At 43.3% G+C, this 15,218-nt stretch overlaps 1 protein-coding gene across 17 annotated transcripts in view; it reads left to right on the forward strand.

Moving 5' to 3' along the window:
* HORMAD2 (HORMA domain containing 2) overlaps positions 1 to 15,218 on the forward strand; it is a 59,100-nt gene that overhangs the window by 16,881 nt on the left and 27,001 nt on the right. For 7 of the 17 annotated variants that reach the window (XR_013923951.1, XM_080366318.1, XM_080366309.1 and 4 more), the window contains 10 exons: positions 2,640 to 2,723; positions 3,612 to 3,756; positions 5,052 to 5,115; positions 6,143 to 6,179; positions 7,471 to 7,491; positions 8,225 to 8,251; positions 9,621 to 9,688; positions 12,626 to 12,777; positions 13,329 to 13,582; positions 14,427 to 14,535. Coding sequence is in view for 16 of the 17 variants with exons in the window: in XM_080366318.1 (XP_080222444.1) it covers positions 2,640 to 2,723; positions 3,612 to 3,756; positions 5,052 to 5,115; positions 6,143 to 6,179; positions 7,471 to 7,491; positions 8,225 to 8,251; positions 9,621 to 9,688; positions 12,626 to 12,777; positions 13,329 to 13,582; positions 14,427 to 14,535 (961 nt within the window). In the remaining variant the exon portion in view is untranslated. The other 10 variants (XM_080366310.1, XM_080366314.1, XM_080366312.1 and 7 more) reach the window with 10 other exon arrangements.

Below are 15,218 nucleotides of genomic sequence, written 5' to 3' on the forward strand. Positions count from 1 at the left end.
TTTCACTTTAAAACGATTTTAAACAAGTATGACACCACCCACGCCGCCACGGCCTTGCCGTTCTTTCTTCCCCGGGGTCACCTATCCGTGAGGTGCAGCACGAAACCGCCCAGCCCGGCCTGGGCAGGCCCCGGAAACATGGCGGGGGCGGCGGCGGCGGGGCCTCCGCCTCAGAGCGCCGCCGGGCTGGGCCGGGCCACCGCCCCCCGCCCCCAGCGCCACGCCCAGGCCAGCCCAGGCGGCCGGGGGAGCCCGCGGGGCCGGGGCTGGCGCGCAGGTACTGGAACCGCCCGGGCCGGCCGCGGGGGGAGCCGGGGTCGCGCCTCAGGGGGGACCCCGCGCCTCAGGCAACCCTCCCCCCGGCCTCTGGGGACCTTACCCTCCCCTCAGGGGACCCTCTCCGGGCCTCAGGGGACAACCCCAGCACCGCGGGGGGTCTCCCCTCAGGGGACCCCACCCCGGGCCTCAGGGGACACCCCCAGCACCTCGGGGGATCTCTCCTCAGGGGACCCCTCGGCCTTAGGGGGCATCCCAGCCTCCGGAGCTCTCTTGCCCTCAGGGAACCCTCTCCCCGGCCTCTGGGGACCCCCCTGGCCTCAGGGACCCCCCTCCAGCCTCAGGGGACTCCCCTCCCTCAGGGAACCCTCCCCACCCCTCAGGCACCCCCCTCCCAGCCTCAGGGGACACCCCCTGTACCTCAGGGGACCCCTCGGCCTCTGGGGACCCTCCCCACCCCTAAGGGCCCTCCCAGCCTCAGGGGACTACCCTTCCTTCAGGGAATCCTCCCCTCCTGTCAGGGGACCCCCTGCCCTCAGCATGGTGGCATTCACCGGGTGAGGGAAGGGACATGCCCCCGGGTGGGGGCCTGAGTTTCACCTCAAAGAAAAAAAAAAGAACCAAAAGAAAAAACCAACCAACCCAAACCAAACAAAAAAACAAACAAAAAAAAAAAAACCAAAGGAAAAAAAAAAACCTTGAAAAGCTCCCCTGGGAGCCATGGCTGCCACTGCAGGCCCTGCTGCAGCCTCACAGCTCCCGAGTGGGACATGAGGGGCAGGCAGTGTGCGGGCACGGGGCTGAGGGGGCAAAGCCCCCAGGGGTCCTGGAGTGGGGATTCAGGGGTTCCCGGTTGCTGCTGATTCCCAGATAACCGGTGGCAAAGTGGGGGTGGGCAGCAGAGGGCCGAGGGCCATTTTCTTTCTCTGAAAGGCCAGGAGCAAGCAGAGGTCGGGCCAAGGCGAGATGGCAACGCTGAAGCCATGGTGGATACCCCAACCCAAAGCAGCCGGGTCAGGCTAGATAAGCTCAGTCTGAATCAGTTACAGGTGTACTATGTTGTAGAAAACGTGTTTTCCTACCTCTTTGGCTTGCTTAAATCAGCTTTATTTAATTCTAATAGCCTCACACTGGAACAACACCTTTGTCTGCTTTCATCACATGCCAGTCCTGTTCGCAGTGCTTAGCCAATCGTGAGTAAAAAAAAATACTTTCCTAAAATATTTAATGTATTAAAAATTTTGCAGGTGTCTATTTGTTTAAATATAGTTTTATAGCTGTAATCTGTCCTCATTACTAAATGAAGTGCTAAATTTAGCATAAAAGCTGTCAGCATGTTCCAATCAACATGTCTTAATGACTGCCAACAAATGGAAATGAGGCTTTCATGGAAAAAAGCTGAAAAGGTACAAATGCAGAACAAGATGAGATCAACTGTGTTGATAAAAGCCTGCTGCTTACTGCATTAGGTCACAATTTAAATCAGCCCACTGTGTTTATGTTTATGCTATTATTTTAATTGTTAATAGAAATATTGACTATCTGTGGACGAGGCAATGCCTCTCTGGGGATCTGTTTGTGGTGGTTTCTTTTATTAACGTCTCCCCATTAGCGACTACATGTTGAGATCTCCCAGCAAGCCATTTTTCAAACCAGTTAATACATGCCTTGTTAATTCCATCTAATGGAAGTTTTTAATCAAGATGTCAGACAGTGCTAAATCAAGCACCTCACCAAAGTGGGAAACATGTAATGTCCACATTATTGCCTTTATCAATCAGCTTTCCATTCTTGTAAAAAGAGTATTTTCCTCTTTAATCCAGGCTTGTCTAACAGGGCCTGCTTTCATTGAAACAGTGTGGACTTCTCTTTTTTCTTTTCTTTTTTTCTTTTTTCTTCCCCTTTCAAGGTGTCCCAGAAGAATCGTTCCTTTCTTCTGACTGAGATTGATGTTAGTGCGTTTCCTGCTTACCCTTGCTAAAATATTGGCTGCTATTGGCAGACTTCCAGTTCTTTTACATTCCCCCTTCACACTTTTAAATGGTTGTAGGAATTAACATTTGTGGTTTGGAATATGAGAAATGCATTTTGAAGTGGCACCAGCTGACACCAGGTACAGTTGTGGCCCTGAATTTCAAATACTATTGATCGTTCACAGCGAATAGGGAGTTTTCTTGCTCTGCAGGCTCCCAGACAGTGCTGTGGAGTATCCTTGGTTTGCTTTGCTTTAACTGTCCTGGCTGGCAGTTAGCTTTCAAATCAGAAGAAGCTGAAGAATCTTGTTCTTAGTTTAAGGAAAATGAAAAATATCAGTGACTGTGTATTTTCCAAGCGTCTCATATCTTCTTTTTTTCCGGTTTTAGTTACAAGTGGAAGGCAGGTCTTTGAAACATAGGATGGCTACTCATCAGCTTTTACAGACTGGGCAAAAGACTAAGTCCTCTAAGGTAAAAACCTTGAAATGTGATGGTACTGACAGTCTTGGCTCTCAGTTTTGGACTTGGCCTGTCAGTGCCTGGTGAGGTGAGAACACTTTTTGTTGTCTGCTGTTCTTAGATGGATTATTTCCCATTTAGTAAGTCTAGGAAGATACAGCATGGGGCTTTGACATGTTTGACTAAATAAATGTAGGCTTATTAGGTGTGCGCAGAGCCTTATTAGCAGGAAGAAAAGCAACAGACTTATAGAGGAATTAAATTTAGTATACTTTCCACTGAGATTGTTCATGTTAAAATCACAGTGTTTAGTATTTACATTAGCTCCAACTGTAGACTTGCCCTGTTTACAACTCTGCATTAAAATCACTCTGAAAACTAGGTCTACATACAGTGTTGACAGGCTCAAGGCATCAGCTGTCAGATCTCAAAAAAAGCTGTGGCAGGCAGTAAGCTTCGGTACAGCAGTGAATGCCACAGCAGCACTGGCACATGTTTCACTCCACCGTTAGCTCTGTTGAGCTAAGCTGGCATCAAACTATAAACTTTTTTTTTTTTTTAGGGGTGGTTGTCTGTTAAGTGTCAGCATTGGTGCAGGGGAGAGGATGGGAACGTTCAGCTGTGATAGAAGGGGAGGGAATTGCTGATCAGTGCAGTCCGCATCTGAATAAATCATGTCAGATCTATTGATAACTCTCCTTAAAACATTTAATCCCACCCACAGTACACATGAGTCTTCCCTGTGTAGTTTGAAGACTAGAGAAACATTACAACTACATTTCTAAGTTACCTTCTTTTTCTGCCTGCTGAAAGTTGTTTCTAAATACAATCCCTGTGTTACACTAAAGTGGTGCTATTTTTGGCTTTGCCCTTATTTTTGGCTTTGCCCTTTTATTTCAGGAATCAGTGGTGTTCCCCAGCACAATTGCTACTGAGCAGCAGTCTGTGGTGCTGGTGAAAAAACTTCTGGCCACCTCTGTATCCTGTATAACATACATGAGAGGGCTGTTCCCAGAGAGGGCTTATGCAACTCGCTATTTAGAAGGTAACACTTTATGGAGTTCTTATTTCTACTTGGCATATTTGAGGTATAATCTGTTCTACATGTTAGCTTCCAGCTGCTCATATACATATAGGTTCACTTTATTAGAAAGTTAGCTAACAGGCCTTCTCAAGTTTGGATGCAGGCAGTGCTGCTGCATCAGGTAGATAGAGAACATGAACAACCTAGAGCTACTGGCAACTCATGCCTTTTCTGTTAGTGTTTCTTTTGGTTTATATCCATGCCTTGGCATTGCCAGCCATGTGAATCAGGTCTCAGAGTTAGGGAAGTGACTTAAAAATCAGCAAGTTTTAAAAAATTAACTCTGGTTGATGTGGTGTATTTTTCTTTGAATTTTTGAGCCCTTGAGGTTCACATTGTCAGCTTTCCTTGCGAGACTGAAAGCAGATTTGTTTGTTTGTTTTATTGTTTTGGGCTTTTTTTCCTGTGAAAATGTTCTCACATGACCACATGTGCTTTGGGAATCAGAACTTTAAGAAAAAAAGGAACTTTAAGAACCAAAGTCTTGTCATAGAATCACAAGAATTAATGATGCATCAACATCTTTATGTTCATTTGAGATTTGTTAGTAGGGTGTGAAATATCTCCATGCATTTTACTTATGTAGTTAGTTGTCCTGAAACATTGGTCACATGCACTTTGTGGACTTGGTTGAGGGCACAGGAAATCCCAAATTGGCTCTTGATCACCTAACCCTGAAAAGCCACTAGTCTTTGTAATCAAATATCAGGTCTTTCAAGTGCCTTTTTGATCAAGGATGTTAACATCTGTCCTGCTCACACCTTTGAGGGCTCCTTGGCTGAATCCTGTCATTTGCAGGACAGGTTTCCTCTTGCCATTCTGAACACCTGAAAACAAAGGTAGAAGGGGCTGTGTGGAAAAGCTTAACAGAAGTAGTTTATTCTCAGCACAGTCATTTGCCTCATACGCATGTTGGTGAGGTCTGAATGCAGAAGTGAAGGTGTTGTTAGAGAATGGTGGAATAGATGGGAGTGGAGAAAAGGAAGGAGTAGAGGATGGCAGCTGCTGGTGTTTTGAAATTAAGCCATAACTAGCACTTTCTGGGAGAGCCCAGAGCATCTGAAGAAAGTTTTGACATTTGAAAACACAACAATAAACTTTTATCGGCCCACCTGAGACTCAGTGGAAAACCAAGACTTCTGCTCAGGAAGGACCTCCAGATAAAGCATTTTATCCAAAAAAGGAAGGGTTAGTTTCAGTGTTTGCCCAACAGCTGTGATAAGGATTGTAACTGTGTGCTAAATCTGGTTTTGCAGACCTCTGTCTAAAAATTCTCCGAGAAGATAAAAGCTGTCTGGGATCGTTGCAGATAGTCAAGTGGTAAGTGAGTAACAGTGAAACTAAGACAAGATTGTGCTGAATAGCACGACATCTACCCCTCACATTCTTCTTCCTGAAATATTGTGCTCAGTAGCACTACCAACTGTGCCAGTGCAACTCCCCCTGCTGCAGCATGTGTGCTTGGCCCTCTGCGTAAGCAAGACAGAATTAGCTGACCAAGATCATGTGAGTTAAAGGTCTGTTGAAGTGTTGACTGTAGTGAGGTCATGGTCAGGCCCCAGAGCATACACAGGCAGCACAGGTATGGAGAGAGGGTAAAGAAAATCGTAAGATTGATTCTGTTGTTGTTTAGTCTTGTCTAGTTTCACTTTTATAGGGATACTTGTAGCTTGTTTTTTAGTATGTACAATATTTTATCTCCCTGGATATTGTGTGTCTGAGTACCCTACAGCTTCTTTCAGGATGTATTTCAGAGTTGGCATGTTCCCAACAAGCAAAGAGTCTTGACTTTGATCTGCTAGGGAGATACTTTGCTGCACATCCTTTGACTCAAAGAGTAAATATCTGACCGTTACTACCTCAAATAATACGCCTTACTTTGAGAAAATCCATAGCTATAAACTATGCATGAGATAACAGAAGTTTACAAGACTGGACACGTCAGGCTACATTCAGATTGAAGTTTTAGGCAAGTTCTGTACAAAGCCAATGGGAAAAGAGCCATCAGAGATCAAGCTGGGGAGCTAGAATAGAGCACTGAGTAGAGAGCCACTGGAGCCAGCCTCAGGCCTCGAATCCTTGTCTTTGTCGGGATTTAAGTGGGCTTCAGGCTGACAGGATATGGCCCTAGAAGTATAAACAATGCACAAATGCAGAAGGGAGGGCAGTGCCTTTATGATGATTGACCTGAAAAGGACTTTACAAGCCCAGAATGTTGCTAGCTGTGTTGTCTTAATAAAAAAAAAAAAAAAAAAAAGCACTTTAAACTGCATCTAATGAGTGTGTGTTTACAGATCAGGAGATAAAATATTGCTGGTTAGTATTAACATGTTTTTTTGCCTGACAGGATTCAAGGTTGTTTTGATGCTTTGGAGAAGAAGTATGTAAGTTTTTTCATGTTTTTTAATGAAGCTTCCTATTTCTTCATAAAATATGGACAAATCTATCCTTCAATTCCTGCTTTGTATTTTTGTAGTGATCTTGCTTGCACACACCACACATTTACAGCTGTGGGATAGGGGGAAGAGCTTCCCTGAGTATATATACATGTGAGATTTGGGATTTTATTCCTTGAGCCCAAATAATAACTGCTGTTGCTCTCTAGGCTTGCTTGTGCATGGTGTGTGAACTAATTTACAGCCTGAAATGGATTTCCCATAGTTCTGTGTTCTATGTTTGCATTCTCTAAGGTCTGGATAGAGACACTGCCAGTCAAAACTGGGATCTTGATCTTTGTGCCTGTTTCCTTGAGAGAGGTTCTTCTGTGCTTCTGTTTTCCTCCATCTCCTTTCCCCATGTATTTACCCTTCTTCTCATCTTCTCTAACCCTCCTGCCTTTTCTCTTGGGTTCAGAATTTATTACCTTTTTTGGAAAGTAACTCATCAAGTAGGGTATGTAACTGGTTCCGGTACAAAATCGGCTATACAAGTAATCAAATTCCTTGCTGATTCTCACGTAAAAACTGCTCTGCACAGCAAAAAGCACCAAGTGTTGTCATCTCTGTCAGCACTGTTCATCAAACCAACTCTCATCTAGATCAAGTGAAGTGGTGTTAGTTTCAGTGCTGATGATGAGATGGGCTCTTATACATCAGTACAACTGTCACTGTGCATAAGATAATTCAAAATGTTGTGAATTCTGTTTATTGCTGGCTGACAGCTCTAGGAGGTATTTAGTCCTCTGCTATTTATGGGAGACATAAATTAATTTTTATTTGACAAGGTTTAAGGAAAAACCGTAGATATTTAATCCATGTTCTAGGGTTGTTTTCGAGAGTAGCCCCACGTACATTCTTTTGCTAAAGGATAAATTAAGTACCTTTTGGGAGTTTCATAGCAGATAGCAAATATTAGTCTTCAGTAGCGATGGGTGCTCTTGTAAAAGAGTGTTAAATCAGCATAGCCTTTGGAGATTTGTTTAGAAAGAGTCCCAAGAGAGAAGTCTGAGCGTGCAGTTGTTTTATTGGGAAATTGCAAGTAAAGCCAAGCAAACTGGCCACTAGGTGTTGCTGATGCTGTGCTATGAACGATCTGCATGAAGGTTTTGAACTCAGCTCGTTGAATGTATCTGTTCCTTCACTGTATGTAGGCAGTAGATTGTGATAGGTCTGTCTTTTCCTTGCCCGCTAAGGTTAGATTTTGATTTTGTGTTTTGTTTTGGTTTTCCCTTCTTAGTTACACAGTGCTGTTCTCGCAGTAAGTAAACGAATACAAGGCGTTTTTCTTCCCCACCCTACTTGAAAGAAATATGGAATCAAGGTTGTGTCAACCCATTTGTGCCTTTTTTTAGGGGAAGTAAAAATGTATGTGGTTTTTAATAGAGCAGTGACCTTTCTTAAATATGGTAAATATGAACTTCCTAGGCTGTGTGGGAATGTTTTTCTCGGTATGTCAGGCTTCTCACTGAGGCCTTACATGCATCCTTGAACTCCTAGAAGTGCTTTCACGTGCTTCATATCATTGCTTCCTTTAAACTTTTGCCTCCACTCTTGGAAGCTGCTGTGTGTTCTCCCATTTCCCCCTGCAGAAGAGTCCTCCTTATTAATCTGATCCTGAAGAAACCACACACTGGTGGTTAAATAGCAAGTCCTTTGCCTGGTCCTTTGTAGAGCACCAAGAGCTATGCTATGCGTCTATTCTGTGCATAATCTCACTAGTTAAATCTCAGGCATCAACAGTTGCCTATGAAGGTTGGAATGGGAATTAACCTCATTCCTCCACAATTACACAGATGAGTGTCTTCTACCTGTCTTTGAAGTGGTAAGCATTGACTGCTGATAGAGGAAGAGTGTTTCTCAGCCATTCCTTTCTCAGATCCCATGCTAAAGATAGTATAATCTCTGCTGTAAAATGAAAATATCATTTAGTCACTTTTCACTGGTTCAGGTTATCCAAGGGGAGAATGCCCTCACTGTGCTTTCTTATACAGATTTACACCGATCCCAAGGAACCGGAGGTAAGAAAGAGTCTTAATTAATCTTTGAGGCAACTGAAGGCATGGGTGAGTAGATTTGTATTCAGACAGGACTTGCAGGCTTAAATTCTACCCTGACATAGCTGCTTGGTGACCCTGTTTCTCTTCTTCTGCCTTCACTCAAGAATGACAGCTCAGTGAGCTGGATTGTGATCAAACGCTCCTACCAGGCACTAGGCTGCGGGCCCACCTAGGGCCTCAGGCAGGGCTGTTAACAGGCAACTAATGGGCATGTTCGCAATTTTGTTTTTCTTTCCCGAAGAGTAGAAATGGGAAGCTCAAAATAATTATTTTACAAACCATCTTTTTAACAGCAGTGTTGAAAAGAGAGTTGTTTTTTCATGCAGAGATATTTAGGACAGAAATTATGACTCACTTGATACCAGGGATGTATGTGTTGCATAGTGCCTGTCCTTATCCTTTCAGTGTTCTCTGTTGTGTTTCTCTTTTGTCTACATCTAGCTGGTGGAGACGGACTGAGACTGGGTAGTGTGATATGTAAGTGAGGTTCTGCATCCTCACAGAGCAGGTGCAGAGAATGGCAGCAGAATCTTTGCTCACCTGATTACAGTTCTGCTGTGTCGCACCTCAGTATCTGGGGAGGGAGCAAGAGTTTAGTCTGTAAAAAGCCTGGGTAAGGAAGACTCAGATTTAAGGGTTCAGCTAAGCTCCTACTAATCGACTTCATTGTCTCTGGAAAAAGTGAATTGTAGGCATGGAATTGGACTACAATAGATCATTTCTCTTGTGGTGAAGTTGTCTGTTCTTCCTAATTATTTTATTCTCTAAAATCACAGCAGATCCTTTCCTTTTCAATGGAAAATCATCTAGTTTTTTTATCTCCCTCGGAAAACTGAGACCAGGAAGATTCAACAACTTTTTCCCATGAAGTACTGTTTGTATTTCCTAGTAGGAAGAGTCCTTCAGGCCCTTGCCTCCATGCAGAACACTGGGCCAGGCTTCCTTGTGACACTGCATCATCCATGAAGCCTCACATTTTTCCTTTTTGTAAAGGAGGCCGCACATACATTGTAATGGTTGGCTGGCCCCAGTGCCTGTTAGAGATTTAGGCTGGGGAGTCAGGCCCACAGAGGAAGTAGAAGGAGGAAGCAGGAAGTCCTTTTTTTTTTTTTTTTTTGAGATTCTTTCAGTGCTAGGTAAGATGTAGTTGTTAAGAAAATTTGCCAAATCCCATGCAAGTAATAATAGAGTTAAAGCTGTTATTATGTCAGTAAATTAATGCTGTGCTTTGGCATAGAGCTGTGAAAGGACACTGTGAAGTTCAGTGCACATCTTTACACTTGTTACTGAAAGAGACCCATTTTCTTTCCCCACTCTTGTTAAATCTTAGACAGTGACTGAAGTGTATCAATTCAAGTTCAAGTACAAAAAGGAGGTGCCCCAGATGGACATCATCAGGTAATGGTTTGGGTTTATTTCTCAGAATTACATTGTGAAAACTGTGTTCCTCAAGCAATAAGAAGAAACTGCACTTGGTGAATAGAGCATGTCTGAGTCGCTAAGCAGCTGTAAATATCATCAGAGTTGAGGATATTCACCCTACAGGATATGAACTGCTGAGCTAATGAGTACAAATGCTGTTAATGTAGCACAGTGAGGCACTTAAAGTACACCAGAACTGAGTTAAGGACAATGTATAGAAATGGTCCTAATCAGGGAAGCAATGCAGAAGCCAGCGCAGTTGTTGAGATTGCTGCTGGCTCAACTAATAACGAGAGTTCTTCCACTTTCACAAGAACAGCCTTGTGCTTTCAGATGAAGCTTTTTCAGGTTTGATCCCTTTCACCATGATCCTGCACCCAGGATTTTTTTTCCTAGGGCATTTGCATACGTGTATTCTGCTTGAGCAGCCTTGCGTGGGTGACCTGAGAGAACTTTCGCTGATGATGCCTGACTTGGTGCTGAAAAATGTGTGGCAGGAAGCCGCAGCTTTTTGCATCTTTTTGGCTCGCTCTGTCTGTTAGATATTTTTTGAGCTGTGTTTAGCAGGCCATAATCCTGTCTAGTTTAAAATAAATAACTATCAAAGGCCGTTGGCTATAACCAAAGCAAAGAAAAATGAACCCGTTCTTAGTTTGCTTCTGCAGTTGCCATTGGTGAAAGATGGATCGTTGGGCCTTGGAACCTGCCTGTACAGCAGGAGAGCTCTGCTGTCTTGTATGCTCCTCAGGAAACTCCTCCACAATGCTCCTGTAGTGTGCTATTTGCTGCTCTTTCTCTAAATACTTCCAAATGGCTTGCAGTACGTGACAAAATGATTTTCTATTGGGTAAATTTGAACTACTTCTGAGTCTGCAGTTTCCTGTTGACAGTACGCTCTGTTTCTGCTCTGAAGCTGCTGTCAGTTGTCCCCACTACACTGAGGGGAAGAGGAGACCTTTGGCATTTGAAAGATGATGGATGGCTCTTGGGTTCTTTGGATTTTTAATAAGCCTTACTCAGACCGGTCATTATTCCTAGAAATTAAAACAGTCCTCAAACGGAACTCGGCATCCCTTGGTGTCTCCATTGTGCAGGCCAGGGGGAGGCTAAGTAATCTTGTTGTGTTTATATCTGCTCCATCGAAGTCTCATTACTGCTCTGAGGCTTCAAAGCCCTTGGCATCAGATTCCTGGGCTCTGTTCTGTTTCCTCAGTGACTGACCCTGCTATTGCAGGATCATGTGTGTACCTGCAGTTGCTGGTAAACTGACATTCTGGCACTGATCAGAATCTTATGTCATCTTTGCTATCAGCTCCTTCAGCTGATAACACTGCTTTTATGCACCTGCAACATTTATTGTTATATGCAAACTCTGAGTTAATCATTCCATGAGAGATGTGTGAATCTGCATCATCCTATCTGAGGGGTAAAGGAAAACTTTCTCCTAAATGGTCTCTGCCTTATTTTAGATGGATTTTGGAGGAATTCCTTGCCATGGATCCCAGTCCTTCAGAGAGGTTCAGTTCCTCAGATTCTACCTTTTGATTCTACTGCATCGAACTCACAATGTTATTCCCATATTGAGCCATTTTATTGGCCTGTTAATTCCTATGGAAGTCTCATCTCTCTCCTTTTTTTTTTTTTTTTCCTTTTTTCTTGTATTTTTTCCCCTTATAATTTCTGTTGTGCTAATTCCAAGAGCTGTAAAGGTGATGTGTAAGAGAAGGCCTGCCTTCTCTTTATTCCAGCTTAGGCATTGCCAGCACTTATCCTCTCGCTTGATGTACATTTCTGAACATACAGGATTTCATCTAATAGCACAGTGTGCTCAGGACAGAGTTCTGCTGTTGGCAGTTTGGAGCCTATCAAACCATACCCTGCATACCCTAGAAAGTCAAGCTGTTCAACTGCCACTCCATTTTCATGAGCCAGGAAGCTTCAATTGGAAGGGGAAATCGGTCTTAACTAAGCTGTTCCTTCCAGCACTTTAGTCAGTCCAATTCAGCCCTGGGATCCTCTCTGCTCTCTTACGTTGCCTACTGCTTTGAAGCATTTGGGATGATTGTGTTAGGGACCATCCAGCCTGTATATAGTGTCATCCACCTGCCAGGGGGTCTTCCAAAGACATAAGGAAGAAGCTGTGTTTTTTTAATGACCCCTTCTCATTCAAAGTTAAGGAAGTTTAAGTTCCTTAATCACGTAGTGATTCATCTAGTCCGTCTTCAACAGTCTAAAGTTAGCTGGCTGATCTAAATTGCTCATGTCATCTACCTCTGTAGTCAAGAGCAACAAACTCCTCCAGAGGGGAATTTATCCCACTTGTGTTACACGTTTATGTCAGTCTAGACTGCTTGCTTAGACTAGCCAGCTGACATTTGGACCGGTGAAGGAGGTAAGAGGAATGCCCCTTAGTCACTTTTGAAAAATGTGCTTCTGAGCTAGTTTTTCTTACATAGAGTTGAAGTGAGAAGTGCAATTCACTTCTCTTCAAACTGCAAAATGGACTTGAAAATAACCCCTGTGATGAATCGGCTTTATATGGGATTCTCACCTCATTCTTCTCATTCCTGAAATTGCTAAGGTGAAAGGCACTTGTTTTATGGTCCTTTGATCCAATTTAATCATGTTCAAACAAGTGAGTCATGACATTTGTATAATGGGGTCCATTGCCCCAGCTACAAAGTCTGTTCAAATGTAAATGCCATGCCTCTTAGTTGTGAGCTGTTGTTTTGCTGATGCCACCCCATCACTGGAGTCTGTTTCACTTCCCTGTTTATCTGGAAATGACATAAAGGCATTGTAGCTTTGTCACTGGTGGTTTCAGACAAGTCAGTGGGTGCTCTGTATTTGTAATTAGATCGTGAATATTCATGACTGAGGAAAACAAATCTGTTATTCTTCTTCCGACTGTAGCAACCAAATGAACTTTATGAATGGGGTGTGCAGTGAGGACGTTAAACAGGCCAGCAGGCTCCTGATCTGTAAACTTTACCTGTTAATGCAAAACCTTGGGCCGCTTCCCAATGACATTATCCTGACCATGAAACTCCTCTACTACAATGACGGTAGGTAGAGAACAGTGTGTGCTCTGAGGAATTCCCTTTCCATCAGTTTCTATAGTAATCGTGAGTCCCTGTAAAGTAAATAAAGCATAGAAGGGTGAAATGGTAGAAGCTCTTAGCTGATAACAGTGCAAAATGGTGTAAAACATAGTAAAGCCTTGTGACACACAGGGATGGCAGATGCTTTTTAAGAAAGGTTTGAACGTCCATGTAAGAAGTATAGCCATGCAGTGTGAAAAAGAGACATCCTTCTCCTTCACTGTGTTTTTGTTTTGTTTTGTTTTTTTTAAGGAACAAGCAATGTCAGGTTCTGCTGCAGAAAGTTAAGCATATTAATGGTATCTCCACATCCTAAAGTCATTGTTTTTTTGAGCTCCTAATAATATTTGCTCAACTTATTTCAGCTCATTTTCCCCTTTGCATTCTCTCCCTTCTTCCTTTTAGTAGTTGATGTTGTTACTTGAGGCTGGTATATGCTTTTTCTTCATAACTCAGATTAAGGAGAGATGGAACTTGATTTCTCTGACGTCAGTGGGTTCTTTCTCCCTGTATAGTAACTCCCAAAGATTACCAGCCCCCTGGCTTTAAGGAAGATGACAGCTCTGGTGACCTGTTTTTTGATGGCGATCCTGTCAACCTGAGCATAGGATCAGTCTCCACCGGCTTCCACCTCATGAAAGTGAGAGTGACAACTGAAAAGAAAAGAATGGGGACAGTCGAAAGCAACCTGATCCAGAAGAATGGCCCTACTGAGATCTCCCATCAAGGGTTAGACTGTGATGAAGAGGAAGAGGAGGAGAGCACAAAGGTATAGAAATCGCTCTATTCAGTTCTTGCTGGAGGAGAGACATCTATCTAGCAACACTCTCCTTAAAAGAAACATTTTCTCAGAATCCTAGTTTAATAAGGGGTTCAGCTTGTGATGGGCAGCAGTGCTACAGTGGATTGAATGCTGAGGCTGGAAGTCCACAGTCATAAAGTGAATTCATTCCAGCATATCCACTGATTTACTGAGTCTAGTGTGCTCTCCCAGAAGAGGGCAGTGATTGTACAGAGACATCTAACACGTGTGTGTGCACACACGCACACTTAGACACAGATGTGCACAAAATGGAGAAAATTGCAAATGGTTTTGAATTTCTGCTTGGCATTTCTCAGGACTAAGCCATGTTCCACTGCGTGGTTATGTGGGATTCCTTCCACTTAACTCTAGACATCTGAAAGTTGTGTGTGGCGTCTGATTTTTCCAGGCCCCCCTCTGCACTAAGTGGAGGAGGAGGCATCTTTAGCAGGTAAGCCAGATGATTTCCTTTGACACAAAGGGAGGCTGAAATGAATGGTCCTCTGGTGGCGCCTCTCTCCAAAATGACAGAAGGGGCAGCTTGGACTGGTAGCTCAGACTTCACAATTTAATTTTAGGTAGTCAATGCCAGGGAATAATCCCCAAAATAACTAACTTCTGAAGACAAGAAAGTTGGAATTCTGTATTAGAAAATTTCTGTCTTGAAACATCTGTAGGCTTTGGAGAAGGAAGGCCTTAACACTGAGGAGCTCTAAAATTCTCATCCCTATTAGTGCTGGGTTCATGGCTTTGCTACCTGGGCATATTTTTTAGGTTATGCCGTTAAGAAAAAACATTATTTGCTTTACAGAATCACCCTCTGTCTGTCAGAGCAGATTCAAGTAAGCTTGAAGAAGACAAAAGGGACACCCATCCAGGCTGGGAGACGGAAGCATCTTCTTTTTGCCTTCAAAATACAGGTAAACACCCAGTTTCAAAACTGAAGGAGCTTGTGCTCATGGCTGTATCCTAGCATAATATTTAGGTTTTCTCACTTACTTTGAAATGAATGAACAGAGTTTGTCAAGCTATTTGAATTTTGTGTCACATCAGATTGACTGAACTACAATGAAGGACTTGCATATGCTTGGTTGGTTGACAGAAATGTTCATTTTTTTATCAATATCTTTCCACCACTTTATCTCAACATTATTTTTTTTTCAGATACGGAGGAAATGCACAGTTCATCAATACTGAGTTACGTTATCTACGTTTTCACCAAAACTCATTTCCTCTAGCTGTTACAATTTGATTTTGCTAATGACTTCCATATATGAAAACATACATGAAAAAAAAAGCCTTTTCTCTCCCTTCAATCAACCTAGCTTCTGATATACCATGCTGTATTTGACCTTTGAGGCTCTCAGATATAGCCTGTGGAACAATACCATCTAGTGACAAAACGGTAAATAGCATTCCTGAGATCCCCAGGCAGTGGAATAAAGAAACTTGCCTGCCTATGAAATCACCTTTTCAGGTCTTTCTCCTGCAGATTGTCCAATGACTAATAAAGGGTGAACTCGTACTGCCACCTTTTCCACTCTGGGGATATTAAGAGGATCTTCCTCCTCTAACCATTGCCTGTCTTCATGAAACTGAGGTG

This window comes from Falco punctatus, assembly GCF_963210335.1.
Source record: "Falco punctatus genome assembly, chromosome: 1".
Classification (NCBI taxonomy): Eukaryota; Metazoa; Chordata; class Aves; order Falconiformes; family Falconidae; genus Falco; species Falco punctatus.